Genomic DNA, 18412 nt, shown 5'->3' on the forward strand with positions numbered 1-18412 from the left:
ACCACACACCACAAAGCACTTGCTCACAAATTATTCTAGGTTTATAAATAGTGTTAGCAACATATGAGAAAGAAATTTACCACACGATTGTCCATTTCTAATGTATTTCATATGAAATTCTTTATGCAGCATTCTGTCAATAATGGTGGAGCAGTATTTCTGTTATTGCTGTGGTATTTGCATAACACTTTTTATTTTAGCCATCGGATAGCTAGCATAGGTTGTTTTTGTAACTTCAGTAATAGTACCTTCTAAGTTGTCATCCAACAATTTTACAAGTTTAATAATATTTCAAAGTTTCATCAAGTTACAAATGCAGTAGTTCTATAGATTACAAATCTTTGCTCAAAGAACTATGGAATGCATTTTTAAATTCAGAATGAGAAAGAAATTACCATGTCACCTGTGAATTTTTTTAGAATTTTATACAAATTGTCATTCACATAGTTTGTTAAAATTAAAATGCCAGTCTTTCTGAATTTTAATGCCTAATGAATAGAGTAAATAGACACAATTTATAGTCCACTTATTACTAGCCATAAATCACTTATTTACATGAGCTTTTTGTAGACTTTTTGTGGGATGTAAACTGCATTTCAAAGCCCTTCACAGTTTAACTTCTATTTATACTATACACGCTAGCCCAAGCCTTGTAATCCGCCCCCTCATAGGTACCATTTTTCTTGCCATTTCCACTGTTTTGAAAACCGAAAGTTGTTGGACTCCAGAATCTAGTGCCTAGATGGCACTTTGGTCCAAATAGTGAAGAAGGGCATACATGGTTTTTTCCTTTGAGCACAGCCATGCACAGGACCTAACACAGGTGAAATTTCAGAATTTTCAAAAAATTATTTTTCCACAAGCAGCAACCCAGGCTTCTCTTTTCTCCTGATGAGACAGCTGCCTACCTACCCATGCAACGCATTTTCCATGTCAACCTGTAATATAGGCAAAGTATGTTGCAATGGTTAAAACAGTAAATTAGCATATCGTCTAAAGAATTGTTAGTTTCAGTCCCTTGGCAACACTGTTGCTTTGGAGTCATGGTGGCGGGTTCAAGCCCTACAACTGAAGTTGTCGTTTCAGCGAGGTATTCAGGAAATAATGCATTTCTGAGACTTGCTGTCTCTCAGGCCTGAGGTTTTCCAGCATATTTTAAAGAGGAAGAATAAAATTTGAGTAGTGTGATGTGTTCAGTGTGATGTTTGAAATCTGAATGGTTTTCCGATGTGCACTGGTGGTATTTGCGGCTCCCTGTTTCCAGTATATGCTCCAAGTTATCCTCAGAGTCTATGTGGTGATGAGCTCAATTCTTCCTTCGCATACGACCATCCTATGTCTAATAAGCAAGTACCCACACCTGTGCCTCTGACCTTGACCTCTTCTCTTGCCATTGCCCCCCACACTCCTAGTTGCTCAGGAGTTGTGGACCCCACACCATGACTGCAGTTCCTCATAATATGCTGCCCCTACACTTTTTTTCATGTGCTCTTTTTAAGTTATGTTGTCCTTCCTGCATTTCCCATCCAAAGTACCTCCCAACCCCACTAGCTTTTAGTCTCCTAGTTGGCTGGCTGTCTCTTTTACCTCCACAGATCTGAATTGACCTCCTTCCCTTTCAAAATGGCCATTATCCCCCCCACCCCCCATTCAATTTTCAAAAAAACCCACCTTTGACCCCCTGACCTTGCGCTAAACTGCTCTATCTCTACCCTCCTCGTTCTTTCCAAAGTCCATGAACATGTTGCCCCACAATTTGTGCCAATTTCCCACAATTCCCTTGTTTGAATCTCTCAAATTAGATTTCCATGTCTGCCATAGCATCAGAACAATCCTAACCAAGGTCATAAATTACATCCTTGTGACTGTGTGCATTATCTGTCTACAGTGTTTGACCCAGTTCAGCCACGACATATGACTCCCATACTTTTACTCCTTTGCCCACTTCAGCAGGATTGCCCTGGTTTTGTTCCATTCTTAGCTATCCAGTCAACTTCAGTGATGGCTTCTCTTCCTGCCCCTGTACTATTATCTCTGGAGTTTGCAAATATCTGTTGGCCCCATTTGTTTCCTCATCTATATGCTACCTCTTGGGGCTCTCATCAAAAGACGTAGGGTCAGGTTGCATATGAATGCTAGTGACACCTAGTTGCACCTCTGCATCACTTCTCTTGACCCCTCCTTTGTGTTTCTTTTCGGATTGCTTGTCCGATATTTGGTCACAGAGAGCCACAATTTTTCCTAGTTAACCATAATAAAAATTGAAGTCGTAACCTTAAGCCACTGTTGTGAAGTACATACCTTTGCCACGTATTGTATCTGCCTTTCTGACCGTGCTGAACCTGACTGCTTGTAACATCGGCCTTTTATTCAACCCAAGCTGAGCTGCTGATCCCATATCCTCTCATGTCACAAAGACTGCCTTATTTTTATCTCCAAAGCACAGCTGATCTTCACCTTGCCCTCAGCCCACCTGCTGCCATTGTCATCTGTAGATTCACTATTTCAATACTTTCCTGATTGGTTTGTTATTCCCTCACCCTCTGTAAACTTTAGCTTATTTAAAAACTCTGCTTCACATATCCTGTCCTACAAAGGCCCCATTTGCCTATCCATTGTTTGCTTGTTGAACTATATTGGCTCCTGGTCCACCACTGCTTTCAATTTTAAGTTAACACCCTTAAACCACCTTATGGTCTCATCGGTTCCTACCTATTGTTTCAGACAGGTTGAGAGAGAACTGCTGAAATTGCTGCCCTATTCCCAATATCCATAATCAGTAAACTCTGGCAAAGATGATGTGTGTATTTTTTAACCACTGAGTGCGTGGACAATTTGCATAATTTGGAGGACCGGGATCAATGTCCCCGGTGTGGGGGTGTTTGCTAGTGCTGTCGAGGAGGGTTTAAACTAGAATAGCAGGGAAATGGGAACTTGAGCAGGGGGAACAAAGGATAGAAATGAAAGACAGAAAAGTAAGAAGCAAAAGTGGAAGGCAGAAAAACAAGGGTGAAAAACAAGAGGGGGTCATAGTGCAAAATAAAACTAAGATGACTAACAAGGTTAAAAAGACAAGTCTAAAGGCATTGTATCTTAATGCGCGGAGCATTCATAATAAGGTAGATGAATTAACAGCGCAAATAGACATAAACGGTTATGATATAGTTACAATATGGAGACATGGCTGCAGGGTGACCAAAGATGGGAACTGAATATCCAGGGGCATTCAATATTTAGGAACCAAAGACAAATAGAGAAGGAGGTTGGGTAGCACTGTTAGCAAAGGAGGAAATCAATGCAGTAGTGAGGAAGGATATTGGCTGGGAAAATCATGATATGGAATCTGTTTGGGGTGGAGCTAAGAAACACCAAGGGGCAGAAAACATTGGTGGGGGTTGTCTATAGGCCCCCAAAAAGTAACAGAGATGTAAGGGAAGGCATTAAACAGGAAATTAGAGATGCATGCAATAAGAGTACAACTGCAATCATGGGTGACTTTAATCTACATATAGATTGGACAAACCAAACTAGCAATAATACTGTGGAGGAGGATTTCCTGGAGTGTGTACCTGATGGTTTTTAGACCAATATGTTGAACCAACTAGAGAGCAGACTGTCCTAGACTGGGTATTGTGCAATGAGAAAGGATTACTTAGCAATCTTGTTGTGCAGGGTCCCTTGGGGGAGAGTGATCATAAATTGATAGAATTGTCTATTAAGATGGAGAGTGAAGAAAGTGAATCTGAAACTAGGATCCTGAATCTAAATAAAGGGAACTATGAGGGTATGAGGCACGAGTTGGCAATGATGGATTGGGGAACCTTACCAAAAGAGTTGACAGTGGCTAATATTTAAGGAATGTATGTATGAATTACAACAATTATTCATTCCTGTCTGGCACAAAAAGAAAACAGGAAAGGTGGCTCAACCATGGATTACAAAAGAAATTCGGGATAGTGTTAGATCCAAAGAGGAGACGCATAAAATTGCCAGAAAAAGCAGCAAACCTGAGGGTTGGGAGCAGTTTAGAATTCAGCAAAAGTGGACAAAAAGATTGATCAAGAAGAGGAAAATGGAGTATGAGAGGAAACTTGCAGGGAACATAAAAACTGACTGTAAAAGCTTCCATAAATATGTGAAGAGAAAAAGATTAGCAAAGACAAATGTAGGTCCCTTACAGTCAGAAACGGGGAAAATTATAATAGGGAGCAAAGAAATGGCGCAAGAATTGAACACATATTTTGGTTCTGTCTTCACAAAAGAGGACACAAATAATTTCTCAGAAATGTTAGGGAACCAAGGGTCTAGTGAGAGGGAGGAAGTGAAGAAAATCAATATCAGTAAAACAATGGTGCTAGAGAAATTAATGGGGTTAAAGGCTGAAAAATCCCCATGGTCTGATAATCTACATCCTAGAGTACTAAAGGAAGTGACGCTGGAAATATTTGATGCATTGGTGGTCATCTTCCAAAATTCGATAGACTCTGGAGCAGTTCCTACAGATTGGAGGGTGGCAAATGTAACCCCACTATTTGAAAAAGAAGGGAGAGAAAAAACAGAGAATGACAGACCAGTTAGCCTAACATCAGTAGTGGGGAAAACGCTAGAGTATTATAAATGACTTGGTAACAGAACACTTGGAAAGCATTAACGGGATTAGATAAAGTCAGCGTGGGTTTATGAAAGGGAAATCGTGCTTAACTAATCCACTGGAGTTTTTTTGAGGATGTAACTAATAGAATAGATAAGGGAGAACCAGTGGATGTAGTGTATTTGGACTTCAAGAAGGCTTTTGATAAGGTCCCACATAAGAGGGTAGTCTGCAAAATTAAAGCACAGGAGACCAGGGGTAATATACCGGCATGGAGTGAGAATTGGTTGACAGACCGGAAACAGAGAGTGGGAATAAATGGACCTTTTTCCAGATGGCAGGCAGTGATTAGTGGTGTACCGCAGGGATCAGTCCTTGGGCCCCAGCTCTTCACGTTATATATAAATAACTTGGATGAGGAAACCAAATGCAATACTTCCAAGTTTGCTGGTAACACAAAACTGGCAGGGCTGTGAGGAGGATGCAAGGAGCCTTTAGGGCGATTTAGACAAATTGTGTGTGGGGGCAAACACATAGCAGATGCAGTAAAACGTGGATCAATGTGAAGTTATACACTTTGATGTGAAGAACAGAAAGGCAGAGTATTATTTAAATGGTGATATATTGGGAACTGTGGATGTATTCATTGTACACCAATGAAAATAAATAGGCAGGTGCAGCAAGCATTTAAGAAGGCAAATGGTATGTTGGTCTTTATTGCAGGAGGTTTTGAGTTCAGAAGTAAGGGATGTCTTACTGCAGTAGTACAAGGCCTTGGTGAGACCATACCTGGAGTATTGCGTGCAGTTTTGGCCTCCTTACCTAAGAAAGGATATACTTGGCCATAGAGGGAGTGCAGCGAAGGCTCACTAGGCTGATAGCAGGACTGTCGTATGGCAGGACTGTTGTATGAGGAGAGATTGGTTCGACTGGGCCTGTATTCACTAGAGTTTATAAGAATGAGGGGATCTGATTGAAACGTACAAAGTTCTAACAGGGCTAGACAGATTAGATGCAGGGAGGATGTTTCCCCTGGTTGGGGAGTTGACAACCTGGGGCCACAGTCTCAGGACTGAGATGAGGAAAAATTAAAAATTTCTTCACTCGGGGTGGTCAACCTGTGGAATTCTTTACCACAGAAGGTTGTGGAGGCTGGATCACTGAGTATATTCAAGAAAGAAATTGATAATTTTTTGGATATTAGGGGCATCAAGGGGTATGGAGAGAAAGCAGGAATATGGCTTTGAGATAGAGGATCAGCCACGATCATACTGAATGGCGGAGCAGGCTCGAAGAGCTGAATGGCCTACTCCTCCTAGGTTCTATGCTTCTATAACCATCAGCAAGCTTTTCATGGGTTTAACTTGATTGTTTATTCAAGCACTCACACTGAAATCTAATGCTACGACATCCACTCACACAAGCACACACAAACACACTTGAGGAAAGTACAATTGAAGAGATTGGTGCACGTTTACAATTTATAAATAAAAGGAACAGTTCATAATTCAGGTGATTGCCTTGTTCTGGAAAACATGCATTTTGGCCTGATGAAAAGACATCTTTGCTCCTGAAGTGAGATTTGTGTGAATTCAACCGCCAAGTCATATGCTAACATTGTTTTCAAGATTCTCTCAAAGGGATGGACTTTTTGCAGGTCACAAAGCTAGTTGCTTGTAGTCTTGGTACCAGGAGGTCAGTTTGCTGTATTGGTGGACCTGAAAAGGAACAGGCTTGGAGATCTTATGATGTTAAAGCCTCCAGTTCTTAAGGCGTAGATTTTGTTCCCCTTTCTGCCTTATCTCTCTGCAGATAACATTTAAAGATTAAAAGGAGACAAACATAGCTGCCCTACCATGCGACTCCTCACAGTTCATTTTCCAAATATGGTGGTGGTCTTAGGTTGATTAGCTACATCCTGGTTTATTGTTTTAAGACGTTCATCCTGAGAGGGTGAAGACAATCACCTTTCTGTTTCAAAAAAGATCCATTCAGTTCAGGAATGCCTTTTGATGGTCTAAGGATATGTGCAGTTGACATCTTTGCCTCTGGGATGTATCCAATTGTCTCTGTTAGACAGTGAGCCAGCATTTGAATACACGAGCCAGGTCAGCAGACTTTGGGCAGTTCTATTTGCAGTGGCGCATTGCTAATTTTAATAGAGTTATAGAGGTCTACAGCACAAAAAAAAGGCCCTTTGGCCCATCGAGTCTGCGCCGCTCAAACAAGTACCTAACTATTCTAATCCCATTTTCCAGCATTAGGCCCATAGCCTTGTTTGCCATGGCATCGCAAGTGAACACCCAAATACTTCTTAAATGGCATTTAATTCAATCAAAACCATAAGACGGGCTGTCAGACATACTTTGCACTGGTGATTGCTGGTGAATATATTGATGAGGACCAGGACACAGCGAGGATGGAGTGCTGGGATCACAATAGAACAGTCACTAACACCCGAACATTCATTTGTTATGCCAAAGGAATATAAACAAATATTCTTCCTCACAGAAGGGCAAGAAATTGATGGGTTAGCACTTGTCAAGGGGGAGAAAGACAAATGTTGCTCATAATGTTTAAATTATGCAAGGCAGCTATAAACAGAGCAAATATGACGCTGGGTATTGCCAAATCAATAAGTTAAAATTTCCAGAATTTTTGGAGCTCTGGTCATGTTGCAGCTGGTATACTGAGTTCTTGCCATGTAAAGTGGGGATTCATCTCTGGAAGCTGTGTGGAGAGAAGCAGCAAGGCTGATTCTCAGTGTCAAAGGGAAGAGCTAATAAAAACATTTCATAAACTGGGACAAACGTTCATTTCAGAGTCCACATTGAATAAAGTTCATATCCTGTAAGTTAGAAATATGACATGCTATTACTGGGCATGACATTCTGTAATCAATTTCAGTGTTACAACTTACTCAAATTTTCCATTTCTCTGTTTCTGGCCTGTTATGCATTCACCTCTTCCTACCATTGGAGGCTGTGCCTTTCAGCTGTGTAGGCTCCACAATCTGGAATTCTCTGGCTTCAAGACCCTTTTTAAACCCCAACTCTGACTAAAATTTTGATCGTCTCTTATCATAACTCCTCCTTTAGTCAGGCATCCATTTTTGTCTGACTATGTTTCTGGTCTTCTGATTGTGCCTTGGCACATTTTCCACTAAATCTGCTATATAAATGCAAACTATTGTTGTCAACCCAGGGACACCGCCACCTGCTTCCAGTCATTCTGAGGAACTGCTCAGAGCTTCTTTTCTCAGTTTCATTCTTTTTAACCAGTTCTTTTCCAATTTCCTTTCTTTCTCTCATTCCTCAAACTTTGATCTACTCCAAATTTCCTGTTATACATTGCTTAAGACTTTTTGAAAATCCATGTGTACTTCGTACACTCCATCTATCTACATATCCAGCAAAATCTTGAAGAAAACTGTAAAACAAAACCTGTTTCCTGTTCCCCCGCCCCCCCCCCCCCCACCCCCGTCCACCTCTTGATTCCTCTTACCTCTCTTTTCCCCCTTCCCCCTCTGCCTCCCATACATATTAGGTGTAGAATCTCATAGGGAAATATTCCAACTGAAATTTTGATACTGCACTCAGTTCCTTTCAATTTAAACTCTCCTGGCACCACAAATGGTTGAGACTATTGTCTTGCGGCAACATCTTGCGCACCCCACCCCCCACCCTGTCCCAAAATGATTTTCTAGACCTTGGCTGCCCTCCTTTTCCTGACCCAACATTTCCTCCGCTCCTCCTCCATCCTCTTCCCTTGTCTTGGAAGCTTTTCCGTTTTTTCCTTCTCCTTATAAGTTTTGGAAAGTACTCTTCCCAGGCTGCTGTTTAATCTGGGAGGGATTAATTACCTTAATGAATACTTCTTATTACCATAGTTACAGAATAAGAACTGATATATTTGGCCCAGATTTTGCAGGCACTCGTAAATAAGTGAAGTTATCCCTTTATTACACTTAATTTGCCAACAGACTTTTGCTGGTCTTTTGCACTGGAATTTTCAGTGATATGAAATCCAAAGCACCATGGTACTCTATGCAGGGGATCTGAGACCTGTGTGAGCAAGTCACAGTATGTATCTCCTGAACCAGTCAGATTGAATAATCTTTTACTGAGACATGTAGAGTCTGAACCAGGAAATGCATGTTAGAATAGTTAATTAAAAGTATAATCATGCAAGAAAGCAACAGAGTGAGGAAAAGAAAGACTGGATTAAAATAGATAAGGAACACAAAGAAATAGTAAAAAAAATTCAATTTAAAAAAAAAAATCTCCCAACAATAATTAAAACCTGAAGGAGTAAGACTCCACACTTATAAAAGTTAATTTTCAGAGCCAGATAAGTTGTTTGGAAGTAATTAAGACTTATCGGACCGTTTAAAAATTAATTTACATTCTGGAGTGTTCAGCGGGTATCTGGTGGCTAACAAACTTCAACAAAACAGCAACTTAAATTTATACAGCAACTTAAATGTAATAAAATGTCCCAAGGTGAAACTGAGCCACACAAGGCAATATTGGATCAGATAACCAGGAATACCTTGAAGGAGGAAAGTGAAATAGAGGAGTGAAGAGGTGTCGGGAGGTTATTCCAGAGCTTGGGGCCTCAGAAACATCTGTGTATTTGAATGTTGAGTTTCTTGGCGAGATGATGTTTAGCAAAACCTCTGTAGGAGCAGGGCAACTTTGCAGCAGCTTTCAGACTTCAACGTTTAACTGTGCATGTGCGGTCGCCAAATTTGCAATCCAATTTGTTTAATAACGCTGAATGCGGATAACATCACCATTTATTTTTGGTGCAAAATTTGGTCATTTCTTCATCTAGGGATGTGCTTCTGGGTTCCCCTGTGCTGCACTTAGCTGCTTTACCGTCCAGTGCATGTCAGGTTGGCTGACTTATATAAACTCTTACAGGTGTGAGTGACCGCCCTGCCCCACTGATGAATGAGGAATTGTGACTAGGTCTGTAGCTTACCCCATTTTTACCTCAGTCATTGAAATTGCTAATGCTGAAAATAATACTTGTTACGACTGGGTGAGGAGGAGTGAGATGGCTCCCCTTCTATTCAGACCCCTCGGTTGGTCGCAACAAAGGTTTTACAATTTCTTTCCCCGTGAATACATTTTCCACTCCAAATGTATTTATTTGTTAATAGGAGCCAATCAAGCCAAGATTTCTTGAGTCAAAGAAAGGGTTAGTTTATTGGCTGCTAAACATGAGGAAAGAATAATAAAGATGCAGCCATACCACCCCCACCCCCCGCCCCACACACACACACACACCAGAAGTAAGAAAGTTAGAGTCCAATAAAAAGTTTAAAGAATATACAATTAAGTAATTTGCTTGTCTTTGAGATGTAGATTGTTGAACGTTGTGGCAGTTTGAAGTTAGCTGGTGTCCTGTAGAATTCTGGAATTGACTTTGTTCAGGTCTGCATTTTGTTGAAGACACTTTTTTTAGCTTCAGAGACAGAGAGAGACCTTTACTGCTCTCTTCCAGCAGTATTTTTAGATGACTGTGACGTTCCTTTTTCCTCCTGCTCCTGATTCTGTATCGCAGAACCTATTTTTTAAAGTCCTGGCTGTATATTCCCAGAGAGGAATTCGATTAGCATACCTTGCAGTCATTGTTGCAGACCAAATAATCCCATTTTTTGACCTGTTCATCTCTGAAGCTTTTAGCACATTTTAAGTTAGGAATCAACAGGTGATGGGGTTATTTCGTCCTTCACATTGGGTTTTGATGTCTGATGAGTAGCTGGCTGGTTAACAGCTCCCATTGTCTTGATAGAACTACAGCTGATCAAAGTCCAGAATTTTGCATTTAAAATGCCTTCCTGTCAATAGAGTCCTTGTTTGAAATGGACCTTGATACCACCTACCCCACCCCAGGTGTGAAATTCTATGCAACAGGTCTACAGTGCAATCCATACAGAAACTTTCCAGAGAAGTGGTCAACTTACAGTATCAGACATCAGGTGACTTGTGGCAGCCATTTTTTTGATCAGTGTCTTTTGTATTTTTTTGAAAGCGGGTCTTTAAACAGTGTATTATATCTATGCTTAGCTGGTGAAGTTGTAGGTAGATCCCACATAGTCATGTCATCTGTTTCCTGTCATCGTGACAAGCATAAGAAAATACATTTTTAAAAAACAGTTCCACAATAGTTTGATTATGTTTTACCCCCATTTTTAATGCCTACATTAAAGTTTTTGCATGAAGACTTTTGTCTCTTTCAAAAGCTTGAACTTGAAACTCTGGCCGTTGCAGTGACTTAGATAGCTCAAGGCAAACCTTGCTGTCTGAATATTTGCTATTTGCAAGATTAACAGGATACATCAATTAAGTTCAAGATAGCCATGTGATACAATGCTTCTCAGTCTCAAAAAATGTTTATTTTCTAAAAGCTATTTGAAGTAAAACTAAAGGACAAATTTTTGAAGCTTTATTGAGAACAAATGCTTTTTAAAATGGAGATGGAAAGGCTGTTTGTAAATAGAGGGAAATAACAAAAGTACTTAATTTATTTGTTTGAGTTATAAATACCCAATACACATAAAGTACATTCACTGGAAAAAGAGACGCATACCTTTCCTCATCTTAGTTTGAGCCCAGAAAAAATAGTTTAATTTTGAATTATCACCTTTTATTATTACCTGTGTTTAGTTGATTGTTAGAAGATATAAACATTTTAATTACTGAAGACTGGGAGAGGGACAGGCAGATGTACACTCCAGGAAATGATCACAGAACTCCTTAATTAATGCTTGCAGATAACTGTTAGATAGCAATAAACCAAGATCAGCAGATCTGGAAGCTTTCACATCTTCTCACTGCTGCAGGCACTAGGAATCTGTCAGAGGACCAAATCCCAAATTCCATTGCCCCCAGTTCTGCTTCTCTGCAGATTCCCTTTCACAGTTCCACCACACTTTAGTGATGCCAGACTGAGGGATCTCCCCAAGCTCCATGATCATCCACCCAGAGCTCTCAGTGCTACGAAAGCAAAGGACTGTACCCCTAGCTGTCTCTACACATTTATTGCAAAATAACAGATCTTCAACTCTAACTACTACATCTAACTGTTTAGTCTCTCTTAAAAAGTTTGAAAATAGGTTTTCAGGTGTATAGAAAATCTTATGTTTGCGTGTATTTACTACCCACAAAACCTTGTTTCACGTTGTGTTTTTGGCACACTTGTGTGTCAGCCTTTTCACATTTTAAATTCCTATTTCTACATTTATAATGGAAACTATCCACGTAAATTTGTCAGGCTGTGATTACAACTTCTCACTATTGATGGACCTGTACAGTAAGTCCTCAGCATGTGCTGCAGAGAATTTCTCTGTTCCAATCAACTTTGTTTTCCAAATGGCTGTAAGTTTTATTATTTAACAATAAACTATATAAAATCAAAATAAAATAAGAACAGAATATGGCTTTAAAATAGTGACTGATGTACGTTTGGGTAGAGAGGACATGGGTAGTCAGATTTGGAATTCTTTCTTCCCCTCTCCATGACCTCAAAAGCTTGTGATTGCAAGAAGAATTGTAGCTTTTCGGGATTCAGTTGTATAGGTTTCTGTTAGATAAGGGTATTGAGGATGTAGAACAAAGTGGGGGGCATAAATGGAATCAATCATCTAAATGGTCGGGGTTGCTTTAAACAATTAGGTACTGTGCAGTAGAAGGGGAAAGCGAGTTTGGGGGCTCTTTCCATATTTTCTGTGCTCATTGACAGTGTGAGGAACCACTTGTGCATGGGGAGGAGAGAGGAAGTTGCACAATTTTTGTGTGTGAAATGGAATACCTTCAGTGTTGTAGATATTTCTGCTCCATGGGAGCAACTACTGGTGGGAGATGAGGAGAATTGAATACTTTATTCAGTGGGAGCAGAAATCTGAGAGGTTTGACCTCTGAACAATGGTGCGGGTTGAATGTAGGTTTGTGGTCAGATCCCATAATTTCTGCTCAGTGTGTGGAACGGGTCAGGATAAATATGCATTTATGATCCTCTCCATTCAGGAGGGAGCAGCGATGACCACCTACCTTGGGGTGAAGGTGAATTCTTGCCAAGTGGAGATGATTCTTGCTTTGGAACGAAGTGATGGTTGGCTTGATCTGTTGCTCCTTTATTGCTATTTTGCTTGTATGGAGTTAGTGATCTGGTGGCTTTAGGTCTTCCGCACCAAAGATACTGATCATCTAGAAGTAAAATACTGTGGATGCTGGAAATCTGAAATAAAAACAGAAAACGCTGGAAATACTCAGCAGGCCTGGCAGCATCTTTGGAGCAGAGTGAACGTTTCAGGTTGATGACCTTTTGTCAGAATTGAAGATTTCTGCAGACTCGTTGTTCTTGTTTCTGGTTGAATGAGTTTGGATGGACTTTTCTGTTTGCTGGTTTTGGCTTTAATTTAGTATTCTAGTGCATTGGGGCTGCCATTAAGGAATTCTTGCATATACTTTTTTAATAAACAGAAAACTGATTCCTGAGTACATACACAGTTTGAGTACAATTTTGCTTAATTTAATGGCACTTGGTTGGAATCACTGTATAGTTTAAGAAAGGAGTTGGATCTGTTTGGGGCTATCATGTAAAGTTAGCTCCTGTCCCATTATTTTTTATTTGTCATGTAAACATTATGTTCACAGCATCGCTTGCGCAGTATATTTTTGAATTTTGAGACCGCATTCTATTTTTAATATGTAATAAGTGAGAGACTTGAAATGCTAAGATAGGTTTCTCTGCTCCAGTGAAAATTAAGAGAGCTTTTAAAATTTTTAACACTTTTATTGTTAATATGGTAAAATATTCTCTTTGCGGAGTCAGTGGCAAGGTATAATCAATTTAAAGTTATTACTGAGGGAGGAGAGAAGTTGGAAGAAATTTTGTTAGTTTTTGAAGCATGAAATAATGAGTGGTTGAGGCAGAGACCATCGCATTTTTCAAGGAAATATTGGATAAGAATTTGAAGCATAAGAAGCTGCAGGGCTGTTGGGTGGGATCCTGGGTGGTTGGAGGTAAGGGAGAAAAGACAAAGAGGAGTGTATTAATTTTGGATTGGTATAGAAAAGAGTGATCTTAGACACAATGAGTTGAATGGCCTCCTGCACTGTAAACTTCTATGATTTGTGGAATTTAATCCCCAGAGCACCAATAAACATTCCAGTGGACCAGCTATCCATGACGTGGTATAACCATGCCACCACCCCCATTGTTACAATACTGTATATCCTATGGCTCACTTTGAGCAGTGCTATGGGAGATATGCTAGTTTACCAAATAAACTGCATGTATGAAAACTTGAAGAAAAATGAAGAAAATTGTAACCTGTAATGGGTAAGGGAACGAATATGCCGCTGTGCAGCTGGGATTGAGTGAATTGAACAATGCCAAAGCATTTACAGACATGATTGACTATACAGTGTAACAATTTATCTAATTTATCTTAGCCGTGTATAAATGCGTAAATGTAGCCATTTGAATACGTGTTGAATGCTGTATGACCTTCCCTCCAACATAAGGTCAGAAGTGGGGATGTTCGCTGATGATTACGCAATGTTCAACATCATTTGCAACTCTTCAGATACCGAAGCAGCCCAAGTCCATATGCAGCAAGACTGGGACAAAATTCAGGCTTGGACTGATGTGTGGAACAAATCTTACTTTCCACTTAAGTGCCAGGCAATGACCATCTCCAACAAAGAGAATCTAACCATCTCCCCATGACATTAAATGGCATTACCATCAGTGAATCCCCACTATCAACATTCTGGGGTTACCATTGATCAGAAACAGAACTGGACCAGCCATATAAATACTATGGCTACAAAAGCAGGTCAGAGGCTGGGAATTCTGTGGCGCATAACTCACCACCTGACTCCCTAAAGCCTGTCCACCATCTACAAGGCACAAGTCAAGAATATGATGGAATACTTTACTTGGCCACTTGATTGGCATCCCATTCATCACCTTCAACATACACTCCCTGCACCACCGATGCATAGTAGTAGCAGCAGTGTGTACTATCTATACGAGGCACTGCAGCAACTCTTTCTTCGAAGGTCGAAGGTTTCTTCGACGGTCGAAGGTTTCTTCGACAAAACCTTCCAAGCCCGCAACCTCTACCACCTTGAAGGACAGGGGCACTGAATGCATGGGAACATCATCACCTGGTAGTTCCCCTCCATGGCACACACTATCCTGACTTGGAACCATATCCCTATTCTTTCACTGTTACTGATCAAGATCCTAAAACTCCCTCCCAAACAGCACTGTGGGTGTACCTACACCACAAGGACTGCAGTGGTACAATAAGTGGCTCACCACCACCTTCTCGAGGGCAATTAGGGATGGACAATAAATGCTGGCCTAGCCAGCATTGCCCACATCCTGTGAAAGAATAAAATAGAACATGGTAACTCAAAATAGCAGCTACACCTGATTTACATATTTCAAATATGTACTTAGAAGTTAACTGTCTATCAGGTACAAGGTGGTTTAAATATTTGCACATTTATCATTCGGGGAAGAAGTGAATGAACGGGCATAAATTGAAAAGGTTTCCGAAGTTAATAGAATTCTAATGACTGCACCCGAAATTGGAAATTTAATCCCTGGTAATCTCTTGAACATTAGAAATAGGAACAGGAGTGGACCATTCGGCCCCTCGAGCCTGCTCCTCCATTCAATAAGATCATGGTTGATCATCTTGTGTTTCTACTTCCACATTCCCATCTAACCCTGATAACCTTAGATTCTTGTTAGGCAAGGGATTCAATCTACCTCTGCCTTAAAAATATTCAATGACCCCACCTCCTCCACCTTCTGAGGCAGAGAATTCCAAAGTTGCACAACCCTCTGAGAGAAAAAAATTCTCATCTCTGTCTAAAAAAAGTGACCCCTAATTTTAAAACAGTGCCCCCTAGTTCTGGACTCACCCACAAGAGGAAACATCCTTGTTTTTGAAGAAAGTCATGTTTTACTTTGCTATATCAAAATGGCTATTTTGTGTAGGTTGGTACAAGTTGATGAAAAGGTCGATATTTGTTATGTTATGCTTGAATAATAGTGTTGTTAATTTCCATTAGAATATCAATTGTATTTGGGAATAAAATTATTGAACTATTTACTTTATAAATTGCTTATTTTCAGTTTTAAAGATGTAACTAAAATATAATTCTCAGCAGCCTTATCTGAGATATCTTAAGTGGAATCAAATGACCTCTCATTGAAATAAAAATAATTTTACTAATTTAGTAAACTTGTTCAAAAAGACTATATTTGGGAATGATGGCAAATTTTATAAAGAAACAGATTTGTTTTATATAAAGATTTTATATGCTCGTTCTGGTGAAACCGAGGGAATTCAAAGTGGCCTTGATGTTTGTCAGTTAACATTGTTCTAATGTACTCAGTATTATTTTCAAGAGTAGTAAAGGTGTTTCTTTTGATAAGGTATTTTTCTAAAGAATCATTGTGAGAATTCTTTTTGTACAGTAAAAATTCCTTTAATGTCACTTTGAAAGCTTTTAGGACTTGTGTATCTAGAGACTCATATCGGATCACACCATCACTTGCACGCAATATTGATGATAACTGACAAGCTGTAAGTTAATTAGCACAGAACTTACTAATTAGATGTACAATTTTTTAATTTGAAAGTGACGATTCCTATTTGTGCAGACTGTACAAGTTGTCGTAATACATCTAGTACTTGAAGGGTATGCATCAGTTAATGGAAGTCTGCCTTTTCAGTAATCTAGCTACTATAGTCAAAAACCCAGATCTAATATTTGTAATAGTAAGAATAAAATCCTAATCATGCATAAGAACTTTGAGAGATGGGTTTTCATTTTGTGAAATACTGTTATGAAATTGGGGATAACCCAATAAAAAAAAACAAAAGCAGTGAAATTGGGTCTGTTAATTAGCAAGGAAGACAGGTTCTTGAATTAGTATGTGGTGCTAATTAACAGGAAATCTGATGTTGTGTTGTAATTACCACCAATATTTTTGACATAAGGAAAGATTGAAGGTGAATTATATAGATGATAATTGAGTTTAAAAAGTTTTTTGGTTAATTACTTTTGTGTGTTTTTGTTTTCAGCAATATGGATAGACTTTTGCGACTAGGAGGTGGTATGCCTGGACTTGGACAGGTTAGTATGTTCTTTTCCTATTAACTTCTTAACCATGAAGGGTCTTAGATGGTAACAGATCAATTTCTGCTGAAATTGGTTTGAATTTCTCTGACTAAAATTTGTCAGAACACTTGAGCCTGCATGTAAATCAATATAGCAGTTTGTAAAACTAAGGCTACTCCTATCTCTATGTTTGTTAACTAAAACTTTCTGAATGGTATCTCAAAATCAAGTGCACTTTTAACCTATATCTTTTGGATCAAACTCTTCATTTATGCATCAGCACTACCTTCAGATTGCTTTGAAGTTCATACTTATTCTGTACATGTGAATGATATTGTGTCCCAGCAACCTGATTATTCACTACATTAATTAGCAAATGCCCAAATCCAGAATATGTTAAATACCTACAGCTGATTTGCCTGTGAATAAATAGAACATTGCACCATTCATGGTGTGTTACTTTTGTTCTTTTACTTGAATGGAAGACTTTGATAAACGCACTTGTAGCTATTGAGTTGTGGATCTTTCATTGTAAAAATAATTTTTGTATTGTATGCACTAACTAATAATGATGCCCATTATTTACTGACTAGACATTTCAATTTGTTTTTTTCATAATGCATTGTGATTTGGCTTGTTTAGAGACTTGCCTGACCAGGTGTCTGTGAGAGAGGCCAAGCTATTCAGTTAAAATATAAGCAGCTAGTAGGGTTTTGTTTGTGGATGTATTTGCTTAGCAGCTTTTTTTTGGCATTTGCAGTGCATATTTAAATTCTGTGGCCCTGGTCAAACTTTGAAAAGCATTTCTCGGTCTGTCCCCAAACAGAATTTCTGTTTGAAACCACCAGAGAGGGAGAATTAGGACTGAGGGGAACTTGGTGGCTAGTTAATAATAAACTGATATAAAAGTTCAATTTCAGAGAGGTGTGAGACCTACCTTGTATTGTCATTTAGCACAATTATTTTATAATCGTCTGAGGAGTGTTGTTGCCTCTGTTTATTTATCCATTTGCTATTTTAATAAATCTGTTTGGTAGTTTATAATTTAAAACACAGATGGTGAAAGATTTATTCTGCTGTCTTCCAAAGTCAAGTAACATCACACGTGGAGACAAGATGTAACCACTCAGGGTTTTCTGTTCAATTTCTGGGCTTTCTATATATTCTCCAGATATTAGACAACTAAAGGCATATTCTAAGTTATGGGGAATGGAGGGTTCACCTATAGGAGTTGTTCAAGATATTTACTTAAGCAAAACAACCTGAGTAAAATTATAAAAAAAAAGTAACAGGAAGTTAATGGTGTAAAAATTCAGTACAGTGAGATATTTGCAATCCACTTGTGATACGAAAACTATATCTTGGTTATTGATTTTTTTGAAACCTAACCCATTTCTTTTTCTAAAGGGCAATGACCTGTTAATGCATGTTTAAATTTTGGGATCAAGGGATTTGTAGTTTATTAAATGAGGCTCTTTGCTTTCCTCCGTAACTCAACCTCCTCCAGAAATATTCTAAATTGCATAGAGTGCAATTAGTCATGCTCCTTATTTGCTTTATTTCAAAACTCCACTTAGTAGACGATATGAAACCCAAAAGTATTTGGTTTCTCAGCTATGTGGTGGAAAACAAATTGAGCACTTAAGGGGTTAAGGCAGCC

The 18412-nt window shown here is 39.2% G+C and overlaps 1 protein-coding gene across 2 annotated transcripts in view; it reads left to right on the plus strand.

The window, feature by feature from the left end:
• Positions 1–18412, plus strand: part of psmd14 (proteasome 26S subunit, non-ATPase 14) — a 122168-nt gene that overhangs the window by 19377 nt on the left and 84379 nt on the right. For both annotated transcript variants that reach the window (XM_078552270.1, XM_078552271.1), the window contains exon 2: positions 16716–16767. In XM_078552270.1, coding sequence (XP_078408396.1) covers positions 16720–16767 — 48 coding nt within the window. In that variant the 5' untranslated portion in view covers positions 16716–16719. The remainder of the gene's footprint in view (positions 1–16715; positions 16768–18412) is intronic.

Source organism: Cetorhinus maximus, chromosome 11, assembly GCF_964194155.1.
Source record: "Cetorhinus maximus chromosome 11, sCetMax3.hap1.1, whole genome shotgun sequence".
NCBI classification, from domain to species: domain Eukaryota; kingdom Metazoa; phylum Chordata; class Chondrichthyes; order Lamniformes; family Cetorhinidae; genus Cetorhinus; species Cetorhinus maximus.